The sequence below is a fragment of the Oscarella lobularis genome, chromosome 17 (genome assembly GCF_947507565.1).
Source record: "Oscarella lobularis chromosome 17, ooOscLobu1.1, whole genome shotgun sequence".
NCBI classification, from domain to species: domain Eukaryota; kingdom Metazoa; phylum Porifera; class Homoscleromorpha; order Homosclerophorida; family Oscarellidae; genus Oscarella; species Oscarella lobularis.
The window spans coordinates 1,076,216-1,095,742 of NC_089191.1; the positions used below are offsets into that span (position 1 = coordinate 1,076,216).

General features: G+C 50.4%; 1 protein-coding gene across 1 annotated transcript; it reads right to left on the reverse strand.

The window, feature by feature from the left end:
* Window positions 1-921: 921 nt before the first annotated feature.
* LOC136197216 (uncharacterized) lies at window positions 922-19,271 on the reverse strand. The gene is made up of 29 exons (XM_065986936.1): window positions 18,811-19,271; window positions 18,533-18,616; window positions 11,923-18,465; window positions 10,903-11,859; window positions 10,749-10,846; window positions 10,382-10,679; window positions 10,158-10,333; window positions 9,909-10,109; window positions 9,752-9,850; window positions 8,536-9,681; window positions 8,295-8,479; window positions 8,084-8,225; window positions 7,929-8,030; window positions 7,609-7,878; window positions 7,083-7,463; window positions 6,895-7,025; window positions 6,690-6,841; window positions 6,411-6,563; window positions 6,155-6,350; window positions 5,686-6,020; window positions 5,464-5,621; window positions 5,288-5,405; window positions 5,090-5,179; window positions 4,943-5,035; window positions 4,132-4,794; window positions 1,823-4,045; window positions 1,533-1,763; window positions 1,347-1,476; window positions 922-1,290 (listed from the first exon to the last, which is right to left on the reverse strand). The coding sequence occupies exons 2-29, from the start codon at window positions 18,603-18,605 to the stop codon at window positions 1,080-1,082; spliced, it is 15,555 nt and encodes a 5,184-aa protein (XP_065843008.1). The 5' UTR covers window positions 18,606-18,616; window positions 18,811-19,271; the 3' UTR covers window positions 922-1,079.
* Between the last annotated feature and the right edge of the window lie 256 nt (window positions 19,272-19,527).

The window sequence follows — 19,527 nt, forward strand, 5'->3', positions numbered from 1 at the left end:
GACTCGTGGGGTCACTCCAGACTCCCCCGCGGAGGATGAGCCCGTTTAACCTCCTGGCTCCGAGCCTTGGACTGTGAAAGTGGCAGCTGGGATGTCAGTCCACTCACAGGTGCAATTCCAAGGGGCGTCACTGATTTACCCGCCAGTGCTCTGCCTTACGCGGGGAGGCGACTCTATAGCCTCTGCAGAGGTATGGCCTATTTATCGCTCTTGGCCACAGAGGGATGGCTGCGTCTGCCTCGTCGGATTGGGAGAACAACTACACGGCAAAACAATTGACAAGCGGGGAAACACAAAAGAAGTACCTTGACAAAAATGATGGCATTCAAATATTGCTAGAAAACGGCGCACTGTAGGGAAATTCGCGTGGGGGGGGGGGGGGGGGGGGGGGGGGCACTTCAGGCTCTGCGCAGAAAAAGCGTTCACTGTAGATTGCACGCGCTGCTTTCTCGCCTCTTTCTGTCGTCGTTAGAAGCGAAAATGCTGCGTTTCGACTCTTGTTCTTTGGAAACAATGCCAAACGTTGCCTAGGCATTTGGCCACGCCTGTGGGCATTTGGCCACGCCTGTAGCATTTGGCTCGTCATAATCATTAGCATCTGCTCCCACTCGCTTCTGCGTCGTCTGTACGACGTTCTAACGCCGCTGAATTTGTTCGACTGAAAGCGCCAATTTAGAGAGAAACATTTTAGCCCAGACAAAAGCGCACGGACGGAGGCCTCGAACGGGTAGATGCAGTGAATTATACAAGCCCAAGCAGGCTATTCCCTCCACATTCAAAAAATTTTAGGACGTCTGCAAAAAAAATTAGAAGTACAATCGGCTGCAACATGCATCTACTCCGTGTCTTTTACCTTGACTGTGGTAATCAGACTTAATTTAAAGTCGCACTTCCTGCGCTTCAATCTATGTGAGCCAATGATTAGATATCGTCCATTGTTACCAACACCGTTGTCAACACAGCGAGAGCTAGCAGCAGCAGCAGCGGCAGCAGCATGCAGCAGCAGCAGTGAAAAGCAAAGCACGAAGAGGGGAAAAAAGGCAATTGAAACAACGGGCTGATGATGGAACACGTCTCGGTCAATGATCAGCACTGCCAGATTCGTTTCCAGCAGACGCCTGCGCTTCTTCCGCGTCCACGTACTCATTTTCTATCGCTTTGATCGGCTGCGCTTCACCCGCAGCCGGCTCAGTGGTCGCTTTGTTGTCGTCGTGTGACTCAGCATTCTTCGCGTCAATCTCGTCGTAAGTTGGATTCATAATGTTTCCTTCGTCCTGTTCTTTCGGACATCTAAAGCAGAAAAATTGATCTATTACATAATACAAATATTTTCGCTTTTTCTTCACTTTGTGTTGTGAACGGGACGTTTTCTTTTACGCACCACCACCATAGCAACAACGACAATAACAACAATGAGAACGGCTCCGCCGGCGGCACCAAGCGTCGCACCGATAATGACGCCGGTGTCCACAGCTTCTGCAAGAGTAACAACAATAGAACAAGCAGATCCATTGTGCTTGATATACACAGACCTGATCGGGTCGATGGACACTGGCCAGAAGAGGAGCAGACGACAGTGATGTGAACTGTCGACATGCTTGTTATTGGAGGCGTTCCGCGGTCCGTCGCTGCTATTGGGAGCTCGTACGAATCGTAAGTCTCGACGTCTAACTCTCGAGCCACGAACAGAACACCGGAAGACGAACTGATAGCAAAATATTCCTGCTCCGTTTGAAGAGAGAAAACGATTTCTCCATTCAAACCTAAAAAATAAAGTTGAACATTACGCTTTGCAAAATTCTTGCTATTCAATTCAACAAACCGGAATCTGCATCGGTGGCGGTGACGTTTACGACTGTGTACCCTGGTTGCTCTCCAAGAGTAACGTCGGCTTCGTATCGGTCCCGACCAAAGACGGGCGCATTGTCATTGACGTCAACCAGTGATATAACAGCCTTCGTTTCGGCCGTTCGGCGAACGGGTTGAGTCAAACTGGCGACAATAACGACGTTGAATATTTTGAATTTTTCGTAATCCGCATTCGACGCGTTGGCGACTCGAACAATCCCGTCGTTTGACACGGAGAAGGCATTCACTTTCTTGCCACGTTCAGACGTTTGGCTTTTGATGAAATATGTTAATGAAGCGTCCAATTCGCCGTCGACGAGAGCTTGCACAGTCAGAACAGATGTACTGCTAGACGAGTTTTCTTTCAGCGCCGTCTCGTATCGGTTTTGAGCAAAGGCTGGCCATCTGGCATTAGCTTCTTTCAAAACGACAACGATTTCTGCGGTGTCGGACAAGGTCGCGTCGTCGGCATCTACCGCCGTCACCACGACGACGTACCTCCGGGTTGAGTAGAAGTCAAGTACTGCTGTGTCTGACAAGTATAAGCCTGATTCGCGGATAACGAACGTTCCACTGGTTCCGTTCGGAAGCACAGACGTCAGCTGATAGTTTACTCGATCAGGTCCCGATACAATGTCAGGGTCTTTCGCATCCAGCTTTAGCACGAGCGATCCTTTTTTCGCTTCTTCTTCCACGACGACGACGTATTGACTCTTTGAGAACTTCGGAGCATTGTCGTTTGCATTCTCGATGGAAATCCGGAAGGAGGCGAGAGCGACGGCGCCGGGAACTTCTGTCGTTTTGGCAACGACAATGACGTCATAATAAGGCTGATGTTCGTAATCGAGAATTCCGTTCACAGTCAAAACGCTGGTCTGAGGATCGATGCTGAATGGCAAGGAGTCGGCGCTATAGAGGCTGTAGAAGACGCGATTCCGGTCTAGAGTCGTTTGAATTTCGAGATTCGGCGAAACGGGTATGACTACGCCACTGGCAGCCGCTTCGCTGACTTTCGCACTCCACGCCGCTGGAGTGAAGTCGAAAGGACGAGATAGGGTCACTGTGAGAAAGAAATCGCACGACTTTGGTCTTGTCCCTTCGTCGCTGGCCGTCACGCGGAAACTCGCCTGAGAAAACAGCCCAGTTGGAATAGGAGGTGCATTGGCGAGAGCGACGGTTGCCGTTCCGTTTTTGTCGTTCACTTGAAGTCGAAATAAAGACGAGGTAAGTGAGGAGGACCCGAAATCCGTTACGTTATACGTCAGCCGTCCGGCGGCTCCGTCGTCGCCGTCTAGCGCTCGGAACGTAAAAAGAGTCGAACCGATTTTCGCTGCGGTCGAAATAGCCGTCGCGAGGTTCTGCGGAGAGCAGATTGGAGCGTTGTTTTCGAGGACGACGTCGACTTGAACTTTCTCCGTCGTCTGACACTCCGGTTGTCCTCGATCCGAAGCGGTAACACGCAAAACGTAGCTTTGCGCCGTAAGCGCCCCAGTCAGCGTGACCGTTCCCGTTGTAGAGTCTATCTCAAACTGAACCTCTGCGTCCAACGAGTATCGAACGATTCCGTTGGGCGACGAGTCCGAATCGGCATCGGTTGCGCTAATGCTAAGGAGTCTTGTCCCCGAGCCTGCCGCTTCGCTGACGCTTATCGATGGCGGCAGTCCGACAAATTTCGGGCAATGCAGATTTGGTTCGGTCACGGCTGCTGATATGAGTAGATCTCCTGTCAGCGGCGGCAGTCCAGCGTCTGAAGCCGTGAGAATTAGCGGCAGTACTTGGCCTTTATAGGCGGTCAGCGACGCCGCCGTCGTTACGACGCCCGTTTGAAAGTTGACTCGGAATAGCGCGTGACTTCCGTCCGAGCTTGAAAGAGTATAAGTAAGACGACCGTTCTTTCCACTGTCTGGGTCCATCGCCGGCAAAGAGAGAATCTCTGATCCTATAGATGACGTTGCGAGAACCGAGATGTCGATAGACGAGGAGTTGAACTTTGGAACGTTTTCGTTGATTCCGGCTAGCTGGTCGCAGCGAGGCCCGTCGTATAGTGCAGTGCAGTGGCATGTGTCTGGACCAATGCATGATCCCTTCGACGCGTCGCCGCAGTTGTTGACGCCGGAGCAGTCTGGAATGTCACAGTCCGATCCTCCCCATTGTGGATCGCAAGTGCACGTGTCAAAAGTGAGGCACTTGCCATGACCTGCAATGAAAATGTTTTTAAATAATGCACACAATCTTAAATATTAATTATAACTTTAATTATAAATTTGCTTTATAGACTTTTACCTGAGCAAAAATATTTGGCTTCGCACGAAAATTCCTGGCAATCTGCTCCCTTATACCCCAAATCACACTCGCATAGATCCACTTCGACGCATTTTCCATGGGCAGAACAGTTGCTCTGTTGAAGACAAGTTGCCTCGCTGCAATTGACTCCGGAATAGCCAGCGTAGCATAAACAAAAGTTTCGTCCGTTTCTCGTCGCACAGGCGCCGTTGCCTGAGCAGTTGTTCAACTCCGAGCAGCTCGTTGGCGTCGAGCAATCTACTCCGCTATAACCAGAGTAGCATTCGCATGCGTTCGGGCTGACGCAGTCGCCGTTTCCGGAGCAATCGCTGACGTTCACGCAAGAAGGCATAGCGCAGCCCGATCCCACCCATCCGTTGTCGCAGTCACACTTGTCAACGTCCACGCAAACGCCGTGGTTGGAGCAGTAGCCGACGGTTTCGCACGAGTAAACAGTGCATGCGACGCCAGCCCAGCCGTAGTCGCAGCGGCACGTGTCGTGGGCAACGCAACCGCCGTGGTTTGAGCAGTTGTTCAGGCGGCTGCAGTCGGCCTTTTCGTTGCACGAAGAACCGGTAAAACCGACGCTGCACTGGCAGACGTCGTGAGATTTGCAACGTCCCTGAGCGGGACTGGTGCAATTGGCAACACCATAGCAGGTAGCTACAAAAAAAAGAGAGAATTTTAAGAGAGACGTTCTCTTGTCGGTCTTCCGGATTATTTTATAAAATCTACCATGTACCGATGTTTCTACTTTTGAATTAAACTCAAGCTGTTTAATTCCAGTATCTGTAAAGTTTTCCGTTCTTACCTGGCTCGTCGCAGAGCGGTCCGTCCCAGCCAAAATGGCACTGGCAGAATCCCGAGACGCAATCCCCGTTGAGGCTGCAGTTGTCGCAAGAGCCTAACGATTTCAGATAAGCTATAAGATCCGTTCAGAATTAACGAACAAACAAACCCAGGTTGCAATCGTTCCCAAACCATCCCGGAAGACAGACACACGAATCATCGACGCATCGACCTTTGCCAGAACATTGAGTGGGACATCCTATAATAATAATAATAATAAAACTTCTGAGTTACCAAGAGCCAGAAAAGGCTAGAGATGGCGACGACTCGCAAAGTCACGGACACGAAGCAATCTAGCAAGGTTTACCTGTTTGAAACGCTTCTTGATGAGCCATAGTCGTGTCGTTCGTGACTGCCACGTCAAATACACACTCACTCAAGCGAACGCCATCGAGACCTTGTTGCTTGCACGCGGCTTCGGCCATCTGTATGTCGACAATAAATTTTTAGGCATGTTTCGGCTATGCATATCGAGCTCGATACCTGTCTCGTCGCAGAGTCAATATTGTCGACGCTGTAGACAGGTACGAAATTCGGATCGGTATATGAAAAATCCAGAGTGTCGTCTTTATGAAAGTTCGAATGATTCCACGACCACGTTCCACTCAGGCCAGAACCGTCAAACGTTTGATCAATTTTCCCTACGAGAAACCAGCGCATAGTAGGACTAGGTCTCTCGACGTATAATGCATTAGGTTCACTTACAAGATTTCGCGAAATCTATTACATTGCTTTGATTGCGTGTGCGCCCGTCCGAGCCGACCAAGTCATTCGATATATCGCCGTCCATCAGGCCACACAATCCTTCAGTTGTATGTTTGAAAGACGCGACCGGCGAAAACAAAAGATTGATGAATTGTCGTTTCATTTTAGAACTGTAGCGGACGTCGACGGTCAGGGAGACGCCGCTGGAAAATTGAAACGATATAAGAGCAACGATTTCTTGAGACGACGAGTTTAAAAGGGTTTCAAGGAAAATTTTCTTGTCGGCGAAGTACAGTTTCAAACCATCCGAAAGAGGAGTGACTACGCCGTCGATCCTACAAAAGGTTCGATCAATTATAAACCAAATAAGTTTTAAAGCGATAATTTAGCAATTAAATAAACAATGTATCAATTTAATTTTGAAAGTTTTAGATGCAGACTTGAGATATTTCTATGATTTCGAGTTTACCGTAGAACAGGAAAGTCTGATGGCTGCGGCTGATGCGGAGTAGAGATTGCAACAACGCTCGAGCCGAGTTTTATGGCAAGAGCGCCAATCAAAGAGGCGCGATCGTACTTGAAGAAACGCGTGCTCACGCCGAAATCGTTCGGGACGCTTTTGCAGTACCAAAACTCCCCAATGTCAAAGAAGTCGTAATTGAACCCTGCAGGCGAGAACAGCATTATTATGAACTCTAGACGTGCAATGAAATGAGATCTATCACCGTCAAGCGTTTGTAGATGAGGATCGCCACCGCCTGGTCTGGGTCGAGCTATCTGACATCCAACACCCATCCACTGCTCGTCGCAAACGCAGTAGGGTTTCATGTCACTCTCTGATCCTGAAGGTATAGTACAAACTCCGTTGTCAGAACAAACTAGAAAAAACAATCAAGTTTGCTTCTTGCTAAAAATTAATGTTTTCCAATTTTATAAAGATTTAATTTAAATATATAATCTTGCTTTTAGCAGCTATTCTAGACGATTTTAATTAATGAATTTACATGGAAATGGAGTACAGTCGGGTACGTCGCAGAAAGGCCCTTTCCACCCGTCCGAACAAACCGGTGGCAAGCCGCCACGCCCGTGCTTGGACTGGCAACTGCACGTGCAATCTTGCCAAACGGGCTCGAGACCCTCGGGACAAGTAGGACACCTACATCGCAACACGTGGTACTGTACAGCGCAGAGGCAACATGCCTTTCTCACTTATCGTTCGGGCAATTGCAACCGCTTGGTCCGAGTTCCGAGTCTTCGCAATTTTTGCACTTGCATCCACACTGACATAATCCGAATGGATCGTAGACACTCTTGCTTCCATCGCCGCAAGTACACTCACACTAAGTACAAAAGTTTTTCTTTCTAATTACATAATTGATCGTACGACTTCTTCTTACCGGACACGTGGCCGAATTTATCGCGGTGGTAAAAACAGAGTCAGTGCAAGCGCACTGGCAGTGCTTTGGCGGAGGATGTATACGTGGATCCTCCGCTGTCCCGTCCTGGCAGGGTGCCGTGCACCTGCAGCCGGGCATTCCAACGCAATCGCACGCCTGACAGATTTTGACACCGCCGTTGTCAATGCACGGAGCGCCACCGGGGCACTCGCAGGGACAGTCACTTTCGTCGTCGAGCGGCAAGCATCGCCCGTAGATGCCATCAAGAAAGCTAATTTGCAGCAACGGAGGAAAGAATTTAGAGAATTGAATTTTTTGAAAGTCAATAGACATCTGCGCGTCGACTTCATAAACTCCCGTCCAAGAAGAGATCAAGACTTTCTAAAAAGCAACCAGTGGTTAATTTTTCAATGAACGAAAATTATATTAATTTTCAAGTTCAGTCTATCGTTTCGTTTTAAGATTCGTTTTGGTTTGCCAAAAAAGCTGCTTTATAGCAAATCCGAGTGCATGCAGCGATTCTCACCTTTCCGAAATCACATCCCTTGGCACATCGCCAAGACTCGAGATGCGTGCCGAACCACGGAGTAACTTCAAAGTGAAACGACGACTCGGGACTCAGATTTGGCGTTGATGAAAACGCCGAAGCGATAGTTGACGGTAGCGACGACGTGACGTGGGCGGGCGGAGAAAACGACTTGGGCCAGTCGAAACTCATCGTCGGCAAGAGACCCAAAGAAAAGTCTCCGTCGTGCTGAGGATGGACTGATAGGGTTTGGACCGTCTGAAAATCTGCCTGAAATACATTTTCCCGACTACGTTTCATTTGACAATTGCTGTTAATACCTGTTTGACGAATTCAGCGCCGACGCCGTTGCGCCACACAGTACCAAACGAAGCATTTCCACGCGATTCGGAAAAGTGAGAAAACGAAACGTTGGTAGTGGACTAAAAAAGGTTTACATTACACTCGATCTAAGAACAAGTATTCGCAGGCTTACTCTGTAAATTATACTGTACGAGTGCTCAACGAGCAACGCAGCCTCGCCGCGAATACACACGGGACCATTCACGGGACCAATTGATATGCAAAAATCCCGAGTTGAAGTATATAGCGGAAGAGACGCATGTTGAATGAAGTCTCTAAAAAGAGTCAAGAAATAAAATTCATTTCGCGACTAAACTCGTTTGTAGAACAAGGTCGCAACTTACCCACGTGGATTTTTATTCTGAAGGTTCAGGTTTATATTCATTCCCAAGTGCATAGAACCGTCGAACGCGAATCCCAGTTTCGTCACAAACGGCGACGAGTGGTTCGTTCGAAACGTCATCACAATGCGAGGATCGTAGCTGACAAGCGATTCCGTAGTAATTCGACCGCCGTTCGGAGCCTGAAACTAGGAAACGCAATAAAAATAGTTATTCCCAATAATCGTTTGTCGCGTTCAAGTACTTTTTTCTCTATCGTCTCGTGATAATAGAAGCCGGTTTTTTTCGTCTTGCACCACGCATCCACGTTCTGTCCACTGCCAAGCGTGGAGCAAGGAACTCCCGTCCCACGAAGCGGTTTCAATTCAACGACCGTCGCGCTGCCGTCAACCGAACGGTAACTAACAACAACTAATCCGGCGACAGGTCCGCTTGGTCGACCGACGATCACGTCACCGACGGCAAGATCAAGTCCGGATGGTGAGACGTTTTCGTAGACCAAGATACCGTCGAGACCGGTTCCACCGAAGCCGGTCGCGGCTGGCGCGAGCGCGACAGGAGGCGATCCGACGGCATTGACCTGCAATTTGATGCGCGGTGGCTGGGGATTCGGCTCGCAGACGGCCATGGAAGTACGAACAATGGTGTTTGAGCTGGCCGCTGCGATAGACTCGACTCTCTCGAGGAACCCATTTCCGTGCACGCTAACGAGCCCCTGACTGCCGGATAGATCAAGATTGAGTGCCGCTGCGTCCGACGTCGTCAAAGCGATGAAGATATTCCCCGTCGAGCTCTCTCGGCATTTGTAAACGGGCGCCGACGACGAGACGACGACTGTCGTAGCGGCACCAGGGAGCTGCGGCGTTGGCGAGTTGGCGATTATTTTGATAGCATCGGCGTTTGGTAGTGTCTCCGTCGCCGCTTCGTCGAAAACGTTTTCCAATGGAACGTTATGGATGAAATCCGCATATTTTATTATTTCTTCTAAACGAGCCGGTGCCGCCTTGATCAGCTGGTACGATCCCCACTGCGTCGTCGAAAGAATTTTATCCTGTATCACGCCCGCTTGACGACTCAGGAAAATTTGACGAACGAAGACGTTTTGCAAAGGCGGAAAGGCGACGTAGTAATTAAAGGTGTCTTTCACGAGAAGACGATAGATGCTCGACGTTCGCTCATCAACTCGGACATCCGGGTGAAGATCGATGTTCATTGTGAGTCGATCAGGGGGTGTAAACGAGTGTCCCGCTCTTTTGGATCGGAATCTGGACTTTCCATTGGGCAAGTGGCTGGGAATCTTTCTTTGCGGATCAGGTCCACCGTCGATTCCGTAGTCGGGTGTCACTCTTCCGTAAGGACAACGATCTTCGTCCCAGCCGGAACACGGAGACTACAAAACAGTTGATTTTCCAATAAAGACTTCTCTGCTTTGGTTACGATATAAATTTATTAAATCTGACCGTTTCCAAATAGCAGTTGGCTATATCGCGACAATGCTGGCAGGTCTCGTGACTGCTTGTTGCAATTGTTGAGTTGCAAGGACCGGAGCAGCCTATGTCCTACCAAAACAAAATTAGATGCTCACACAGAGTAAAAATGCATCTTCTGCTATTGTACCCTAATCCGATCTGAACATTTACGTTCAGGAGGGGCGTAGCAACCGTAGTAGAACCACGAAGAGCACGAACGCTTGTCCGCACGCACGCCGAGCCCTGGAACGCACGCCTGGTCGCGGTCGCACCAACCGCAGCCAGGCTGGCGAGTGCACGCGTGACAGGTCGAATAGAGATTGCAGTAGCTCGTACTACACGATCTCCCCTAAAAGAAAGTTCTTTTCAAAATCAGTTAAAAATACTATTTTCTTGCCCTCCAGCCGACGCGGCAGAGACATTGGTTTGGACCGACGCACGTGCCTAGGCGGTTACAATTGTTGACAGCGGAGCAGTCAAACACGCTGCAGTCACTCCCTTTCCAACCCGAGTAGCAGGAGCACGTGTCCCGCGAACACGTGCCGTGCTTCGAGCAAGAATTTGGACACAAGCCTAGAGTCACGCTCAGCAACCCTGATAAACAGACCAATGAAGATTTACTTGCTGGGGACTTCTTGCAGAAAAACGGAAGTCGAACGGCGCAACCATCTGCGGCCAAGCCTGATGACGTCAGCTTCCCACAGTCCCGGGCGGCACCAGAAGGCAGTCCTCCGTAATCGTAATCCAAAGTTGTTGCGTCCGACCAACGCCACTCGAGGCGGCCGGTGAGATGACGGGTGAAATGAAGACCCAGCCAGGCATCCGAGGAGACGCTTATACCTGATAGGGAAGGAATGAGCTGCCCCAGAAAAAGGACGTCGTTCGCGGAATGAATTGAAGCCAGAGAAGCCCCTTTCGTCTAAAAAGAGAACGATATAAGATAAATACTCGTAGAAGAAGAATTTTTTCATGCGCTAACTTCACTTACTTTGCAATACGACGCTGCTGAGTACCAGTCAGCGGATCCTCGGACGTACGTGTAGCAATACTTCATGTTCAGGTCTAGAGACCAACCGTACTCGCAGCCTTCCGACAAAAAATAGCAATTAATAAAGCAACGCTTTCATTTTCAACGACTTTACCAAAAGGATCTGTCCACGGCGACGTTGTCAGCAAAGGCGCTATACTTACTCCAGCTAAAGCCGGATCAACGGATTTGTCTCGAATACGTTTCGCTGCCTCGTTCAAAGAGGGAGAAGTTCCCCACCAGTTGTACGGAGCCAAGTGATTTCCTTGCCCGTTGTCAACAGAAGCCGCAAATTCGTACGAATTAGCTGGATTTTGGAAAACGTTACCAGTGTAAACCGGCCCCTTTCCAAAATTGCGAACGGTCCACCGTTGATTCGGCGTCTGTCCGACATTCAAGTACAATGTGTTGTTTAAAAACAGTTGGCCTAGTGTCGTCCTCGATTCCGTGCTCCAATACACGACGTGTCGAGATAGGTCGTCGAAGAAAGTGTTATCGGCGACGAAAGTGGAAATTTCGTCAATGAAAAGCGTGTCGTATAACGTTCCTGCCGAATTGCCGCTAATCGTGTTACTGCTGATCGTCGCACGTGGACCAGAAGAACCGACACCGCCGAATATGCCGATCGTTCGTCCGCCTCGATTTCCGACGATACGATTGTCGAATAGAGTAATATTTGTGGTCTCCGATCGGGTTGTACGAAGATCGACGCTGACGGCACCACCAAGGTTGCCGTCTAAGGTGTTTTTCACTATTAACGCGATGGTATTGTCAACTGAAAGAGCAACGCCTGCGGCGCGTCCGGTAAACATAGCAGGCGTCGCACGGCCGTTTGCCATGATGTCGTTTCGGATCAGGGCGATAAAATGACCGACGGAGCCGAAGCCCAAGTCGCCGCCGTTTGTGCAGTTGACGTCGATGCCGTTCCACGCGTTATATCGTACGATTGAATTTGTCACGGAAAGACTTGAACGGTCGTGCGTGCTTCTGCTCGAGTTGAACGCTATGCCCGAAATCAAGTTGAAGTCGAATTTCGAGTCGATTATGGTGTGAGTTGACTGAGAGAAAGATTCTAAAGAAAAAAAAATAGCTTGCATATACTCTTGAGAAATTCAAAGGCTGGCAAAGATATTACTTGTGGAGTGCTGCTGAACGTAAAGCAATACGTAGTCGCCTCTGGCAAGGAACTCGATGGTGTTCACCGAAACGCTGATTTCAACTGTTGCTGAATTGCTTTTAGTGACGTAATGAAGCGATTGTTGGGAATTCAATGTTCCTCGAGTAAAGAAACTTTGTCCATCAATTTCGAGTCTGCTGAACAAGTCCGTAAACTGAACAGCCATTATATCAATAGAAATCACGTGATCAGCGCTTCCTCGTAAAGTCACGCTGCACGACTTCCGAGCGAAAGAAAATCCGTCGTCACTCGCAATATACCGAAGATAGAGTGAGTTTGACACCGATATCGGGCTACTCTGAGAGCAGATGTCAAGTGGAGACTGGATGGGATACTGCCACAGGGGCTGCAAATATCCTTCCGCCGAAATCGATAAACCGTCAAACGAATTCAAAGTAAGGAAGACGTCTGTGAACGTGCTAAACGGCGTGTTCACTAGTCGAACTCCAGATCCCTTATTTTCAACGGAGAAAAGCCTAGTAATTTGAGGCTTCGTCGGCGAGTTAATGAATTCCACGCCCGACCACGCGTTTGAATCAACTTGAACGTCCGTCAATTCTAGCGCGTGGCCTACGGCTTGTATAGCGGCCACTCTTTCTGCGTTGGCGTATCCGGCTTTATAGATCTCGACGTGACGCATAAACGACGAGGAGTCAGACGTGGCAAAACGAATGCCGGACCAATAACTCCACGATTCAATCTTATTGTTGTGAAAGCCGGCGCCGCGATCGCACTGGACGTACAAAGCTCCCAAATGGCAAGACGACTTTTCGTAGACGTAGTTGACGCACTGTTTCAGGGAGTGCTCCGTGCCGCGGCAGAGCAGATGCGGCAGCCACGTGTCGTCCGAGTGAACGCGATCGACGTATTCTGACGAGCGTGCAAACTCGACGCTTCCGGAAAATCCCAGCTGTCTGCAGACGACAGTGGCCAAGTCGCGATTGTGCGACGAAGGGTAGTATCGATCGTCGGCGTCGTGCAAGGCGCAGAGCGCTTTCCACGTCCCACTGTATAACACTTCGGCGACGCCGACGTCGTCGTTAACAAGTCGTACACTTCCTTCGGCAACTCGTCCAGCGGAGCCAGCCGTGGGCCGCCTGGGCGCCGGGCTGCTGGGCAACATGAATACGTTGCCGTTACGTGTGCCCTGAACGAGCAGACGACCCTCGACCAGTATTCCTGTATTAGATACGAAAAAAAGTTCGACACCAGCTTCGATAGTGAGGGTTACTCCGGGCAGGACGGAGATATCTCGAACGACCGTGTATCTATAGGCTGACTGAGTAGTAGGTATGGTCGTGTCGTTATACACGCGACCTCCCAGTCGGAAATCGGCTCTGAAGATGGAGTTTCGTCTCGGCGCGTTCGACGACACGGGCGGTCCCGATGCCGATGTTAGATACGGAAAATATTCGGCGTTTCCAAGACGCGAGCAGTAGCCGAAGTCGGCGATGCGATCGCGTATGACGTCTTCGTCTGTCGTGCCCCAATAGTTGTTCGCCACCGAAACGGTAACGTCTTTCGAATTTTGAGCAGGAATGTCAACGGTCAATTCGAACGGCGAGTCGGGATTTTCAAAGTGGTTGTCTGTCAACGCGAAGCCCCTTGGCGCCGATATGACTACGATTCCAGGATCACCGTCATCAACGGCGAATTCCTCGGTCGAGTAGACCGTGTTGTTGATAAATCGATTCTTGGTGACTGTGAAAGGCGATGCTGTGAAGGGATGATGGGCAAATTTCACGACGTATTTTCCGGCGTTTTGGTGAAAGAGATTGTCTCGTACGACGACGTAGTGTGCCGTGCCTCGCAGCAACAACGATCCGCCCGTGCTGCCACGGTGGCCCGTGAAAGTGTTGCTGAAAATTGCCAAGCGAAGGCTCAGTAACGTGTCCATGTAAGCGCCGTAGCGCGTCTGGTTGCGGAACTCGTTTCCGAAAACGTGAAATTGGCAAATGTGCAAGCCATTTTGAGAGGATGTCCAGTGCATGCCGTCTTGATTGGAATCAAAAATGTTGTTTGAGATGGTCCACAATATAACCGGTTGAGGTTTGAATTGGGAAAAGCTTAACCTCTGATTGATTTCTAAAGCGGCCGCTCCGTTGCGATCGAACAGATTCGACGTAATTGTGCCGGCATCAGGACTTTCGCTGAGATCGATGTAAATTTTAATTCCATTACCAGTGCAATTCGTTATTTTGTTGTTATCGATAATCAACTCGCCTGCGTCTTTACCGACGAACATTCCGTCGCCTTGTACGTACTCAACAGCGCTGTTTCGAAGCGTGCAGTTCGCCGTGCTCGTGTCAATGGAAATTCCACCTGACGACATATTTTTGATTTTCACGTCGCTGATCAACAGTTCTGAGATGGGCTGCGAAATGTAAATTCCGTAGTCACTAGACATCAAATTGACGTCAATTATCTGCGTCAACTGCAGACCTGGTCGAGAGGAAAGAGCCACGGCGTAGAGACCGAAACCAGGAGCGCCTGCTTTGCTACCGGTGCGCAGTTCAACAAAAACCGAGTTTCCAGACGAGACAATGACGTCTCCAATTGAACTGGCAGCCAGATTGTTGACGGTGTAAAGTACAGGAGAAGCACTGTTAGCACCGTCGCGGAGCGTTATTGAGTCATCGTCGTAGAGCTCTTCAGAAACAAGCGTGAGAGACAACATCGTGTTGGGAGGTCCTTGAAGCGTCACCGTACAATGAAGACCAGGACTATGATCATCTTTACTCAAACCAATGTACTTTCCCGTTACCGTGCCAACGCTTAGAGAGGAGGCAATTGAGCAGATCGGTTGATAATTTGTTAGACTTCGTAAAGAATCGGAATTCTTTGAGAGTTCAAGGGCAACGTCAGAGGAACTGCGCACTGTCGTATCACGAACAGTCAAGTCCCTTGTTCGGGGTCCTTCAACGAGGACGCCGTGAAATCCGGTTCCGTCTACGACAACGCCCGCCAGGTCGGTCTTTTCGTGCAGATGAGTCAGCTGAAAAGCGGTCCAAACCGAATTTTTAATCGTCACGTTAGCGAACGACGGAGAGCGAAGAAGCGCTCGCACCGCCGGAACTCTTTCGCGCCTCCACCGTCCCGCATTTTCGATCACGGTGTGCGTCAGCCGAGATTCGGGCAAAATGTGATCGTTTGGCCCGGTCGAGATCGTCGACGTGGGAGAAAAACGAATTCCAGCCCACGTGCCGGCACTCGAAGCGGCAATCGTCGCGGAACGAGACTGCGGAGCGCCGTCAAGGCAGGCGACGTAGAATATCGTCAAACAACGCGACGACGACGAGTACGTATCCGTGACGAAATCACAATCGGCAAGACTGGTCGCATTGATCGGACAGTCGAACTTGGTAATAATAGGCATGCCCCGCTTAGGATGCCAGCTACTGAAGAAGTCGCTTGACCTGTTGTAGTTGAGATAGTTGCAAGACAGCTCAGCCAACTTGTCCTGAGAAGCGTTGTCAGGCCGCTCGTTCGACAAGAGACAGACGCTGCGCCATTCGCCGCTGACGTAGATTTCCAATTTGCCCGCCAAAGCGGAACGGCCGTCGGGGTATTCCTCGTTACCGTAGTCATCGTAGTCGTAATAATCATAGTACTCGTACGCGTCGTAATCACCGCCGAAAGCGCTCGAGTCGGCAAGACGTGCGCTGAGGTCGGTGACGTTTTGCTGGAGCGGCTGCACGTCGACTCCGCGAATAATCACAGGGTTACTCGGCGTTCCCATTGTCGTCAGCGCACCTTCGACCAATATACCGGTGCTCTCTTCGACTTCGATTGTGACGCCGGCTTCGATGGTTAAAGTTCCTTCCGGAAGAATCGTGACGTCTCTCGTCATTCGATACGGCGAACCGGCTGCAGTTAGCGTCGCCGCGTTTCTCAGCTGGCCGCCCACTTCGCCGGATGACGAAACAAAAAGAGGAAACGTTCGCGGGTGACTCGAGGGAGCGACGTCGGAGCAGCTGGAAGACAGAAGGAAAGGAAAATAGTCCGCTCTGGCTAAGAAATTCGAGTCGTCGAAATCGAAAAGTTGATCTTGTATTAATACTTCGTCTGCAGTGCCCCAATAATTTCTCGCAAAGTCGATTTTGTCGAGTGACGACGTTCCTTCGACTCTCACGCTGACTTCGTACCGAACCAATGGATTTTCGAAAACGTTGCAGTGGAGCTCAACGTCGACAGTTCGTCCGACTTCCACGACACTGTTGGGCGCACTTCTCAAGCTCGTTTCGCTCGCATTATACACGACGTTGTCTCTCAAGGAATTATTGAGGAAAAAATAAACGCTTCGAACCTCGAATCCGCTTTGAAAGCCAACTGCAGGAAGAATTTCAACGATCGTTCGTCCCCAGTTTCGAAAGAAAACATTGTCGCTGACTATCACTGCTCCACTTCCGTGATTTTCGTGATCGGTTTCTGTGATAAAGACCGGGTGTGCCTCTCCGACATCGATGTCTTGAAATTGATTGCGCGCTATAACAGCTCTCTGACCGTTTCCACTGAAGTACATGTAGAAATAAACTCTTCCCTTGCTGTTTTGAAACACGTTGTCAACGATTTCGACGACGTCTGCTTTACCGTTTCGGTAAACTAAGTTCGAGTAAAATGAATAGAAACTGCCTATTCGCGACACCGCGTTTCCCGAAACGACGGCTCTGAACGTCTCGGACGGCTTCCATTCGTCTGTTCTGGTTGGATTGTTCTGAAAGTCGATGCCGCGGAGTATGTGCTTCATCGCCGAATCTGATCGCGAGCCCACAATCGTGTTATTCGCCACGGTTGCGTTTCGAACCGAACGGGCGTCCCAGGTCAAGCAGTGGCTATAGTCGCTGATGGCCGAATGCGTGATACTTGCAGAGGAAAAATATCCATTGAAATGGAATCCGTGGTTTGGATTATAACTTCGGAGTCCGTATTGAATCAACGAAGATTGCACATCAAAGTCATAGCCTTGTCCGTCGATGCGAATGCCTCCCAACTCATTGTCGACAGCCGAATGTCGAGCTATTAGAAGAGATCCGATCATTCCATCAATCTCCAAACCGTGACCCGATTCGGCGCGCACAGTTGAGCTGTCCACGATGTTCACTTGACGCGTTTCCAAGCGATGACGAGAGACGTACGCCTTTATATCACCAAGCAATCGGCTGAAGTAAAGAAGGCGCGGGTAGACGACAACGCGATGGTAGTCAGCGGTGATGTCGCCAGGAATGGCTTGCGGCATCGTTCGCCTCACGGCCTCGTCAATGTAAAAATAGCCGGTATCGGCGTTCAAAATGCGAAAGTTTCCGCCTCCGTTAGAGACTGCGAATCGATCGAACGAGATCGAGAGACCGTAACCGGGTGTCGTTTCCAGCACACGGAAGTAATCTCTCTTGGCCGCATCCTTGAGTGTAAAATACGCTCCCTGATCTCCAACAAAGTGCGCAGCGGATAGGGCTCCGCCCGACGACGATGAATCGAAGTCGAACGTCGGAATGCCGGCCGCTGTCGGACGTCCGACGGGAAGAGCAATGCGAGTCAAATTCATTCCGCCGCGAGTGCAATTCTCGACGCGACATCGCACGCAGTCGAGTCGGCGTGACACACGTCCGGCCACGCCCACGCCCGTGCAGTTGCCAACGATGACGTCACGAAAATCGACGTCACCGTGAACGTCAAGAAGCCGAATTCCCGTTTCGCGACTGTGCAGAATCGTCACGCTGGTCATCCTGGGCAGAGCGCCAGATCCCGTGACGGCGGCAACGTCGGAATCGGCGGTCGATTGGCGAACGTAATCGGGAACGACGCCGGCGTTCATTATGCGAACGTTTTCGAGGACGCTCGAGCTCGAGTAGGTCGTCACGCCGTACTGGGACGTCGTCAAGGTGACGCTCGCGCGAGTAAACACGATTCCGCCCCAAAAGCCCACGCTTCCGTCGTCGCACACGACTCCAACGTCCTCGGCATGTGTGCACCCGCTGTTGTTCCAACGCTGCGCGTAGCAGTCCAATAGCGAGTTTTCGACGCCCGCGCAGGCCACGTTCGATAGTCCGACGTCGCCTGAACCCGGCCCAAAGCGTCGCGTGGAGAAATCGTTTCCGACGGGATCGGCGAAGCCGAGATGACGGCAGACGACGACGGCGTTATCGCGATTCCAAAAATCGTCGCAAACGGTTCCCCATCGGCCGCCGACGGCGTCCTTCACTTCGATTCGGCCCTCGCGCGGCGTCGAACCGCCGACGAGACGCAACTCGGTCGAACGGACTCCCACGGTTGCTTTGTGACGTAGAAGGATTTCGTCGGCACGCGATGTTGCCACCGCCTTCAGAGATCCATTGACGACGAGACGAATTCGAGCCTGGAAATTGAGTTCGACGCCGGATTCGATAGTGAGCGTCGCGCCTTGGGCTATGGTCAAATCGTCTGTGACGGCGAACGGGCTGTCGACGCGGGCCAAAGTGGTGTCGGAAGAGTAGACTCCCCCGATGGGCGTCTCACTACTACTCACTATAAAAAAAGCGCGAGAAAGATTGTTTTAGGCCCATAAATGCAAGTGGGCTCACTAAGAACGCACCTGCGCGTGAAAGAAGTGCGGCTGAGGCAAAGACGATCAGCGGAAGTGGCCAACGCCCGCTCATCAAAATCATTTCGGAGGGCTCTAAGCAAAAGTCAATAGGGTTAGATGACTTTGCAGAAGTGGCTAATGAGAACGCTATAAGTATAAGACTATATAGTATAAGAATAAGATATATCTACGGTACAACACTTGAAGTAGACTAAAGGAACATGCATCCAATTTTAAGGTCAGTCAATTTGCGAGCGTGATTGGTGCAACATCGTAATTGCACTTACGTGTTAGTCTCTTGTGAAGAACGGCTTTCTGAGACTCGAATGGTGTGCTGAGAAATCCAGTTAGTGACGTAAAATGCGATGCGCATGAACGAAATTTTGGGTGTGACAAGGTGGGCGTGCTAGATCACAGATGACCAATTCTCTGAGTTGCGGAAAACCCTGTCTCCGCGGAAGCGTGCGCACAGAATCGTGTACAGGAACGCAAGTTTCTCGCGGGAGATGCCTTGAACGATGTCTGAAGCACGTGATCCGGAACTCTCCCCCAAGCTCAGAAGATTCTTGGAGGGCTGCCGCTCGCCGAGAAAATAGAATTCGAGGTCACGCTGCGTCGGTCTTTTGACTCGTACGATTTTTCTGTCCACCGTCGCGTTCAAACGAGTCGGAGCGCTGAAATATGTGGCTTTTGCATCGAAGTGCGAATATTGGGCCGCGAAATCGTTTCAAGCGACGATAAAGCGCTAAATCAATGACGTCGTGTCCCCAGCTCGAGCAGGCATAGTCTAGATTGCAGACTGGAGTCAGAAACGTTGTGGAGAACCCCAGGGGTTTGTGCGCGAACGCGCGTTAGGTTCACACGCTTCCTACATCTCGTCTAGTATCTCCGAAATGAAAGTATGCGTTTGCTAGAGAATGATGCTTTTCACAGCATGTGTAGTTGACGTCCATGACGCGGAGTGAAAGTTGTCAGTTTCAGACAAGTGCTGAAGTACTTGAAAA

Bases quoted from the DNA above. Each gene is read 5' to 3' on its own strand.
- LOC136197216 (XM_065986936.1), bottom strand. From the start codon at position 18,605: ATGATTTTGATGAGCGGGCGTTGGCCACTTCCGCTGATCGTCTTTGCC. The intron at 7,879-7,928 runs GTATTAACAGCA...AATGTATTTCAG, and splicing joins GCGCTGAATTCGTCAAACAG to GCAGATTTTCAGACGGTCCA. The intron at 6,842-6,894 runs GTGAGAAAGGCA...GTTGCGATGTAG, and splicing joins TGCAATTGCCCGAACGATAA to GTGTCCTACTTGTCCCGAGG.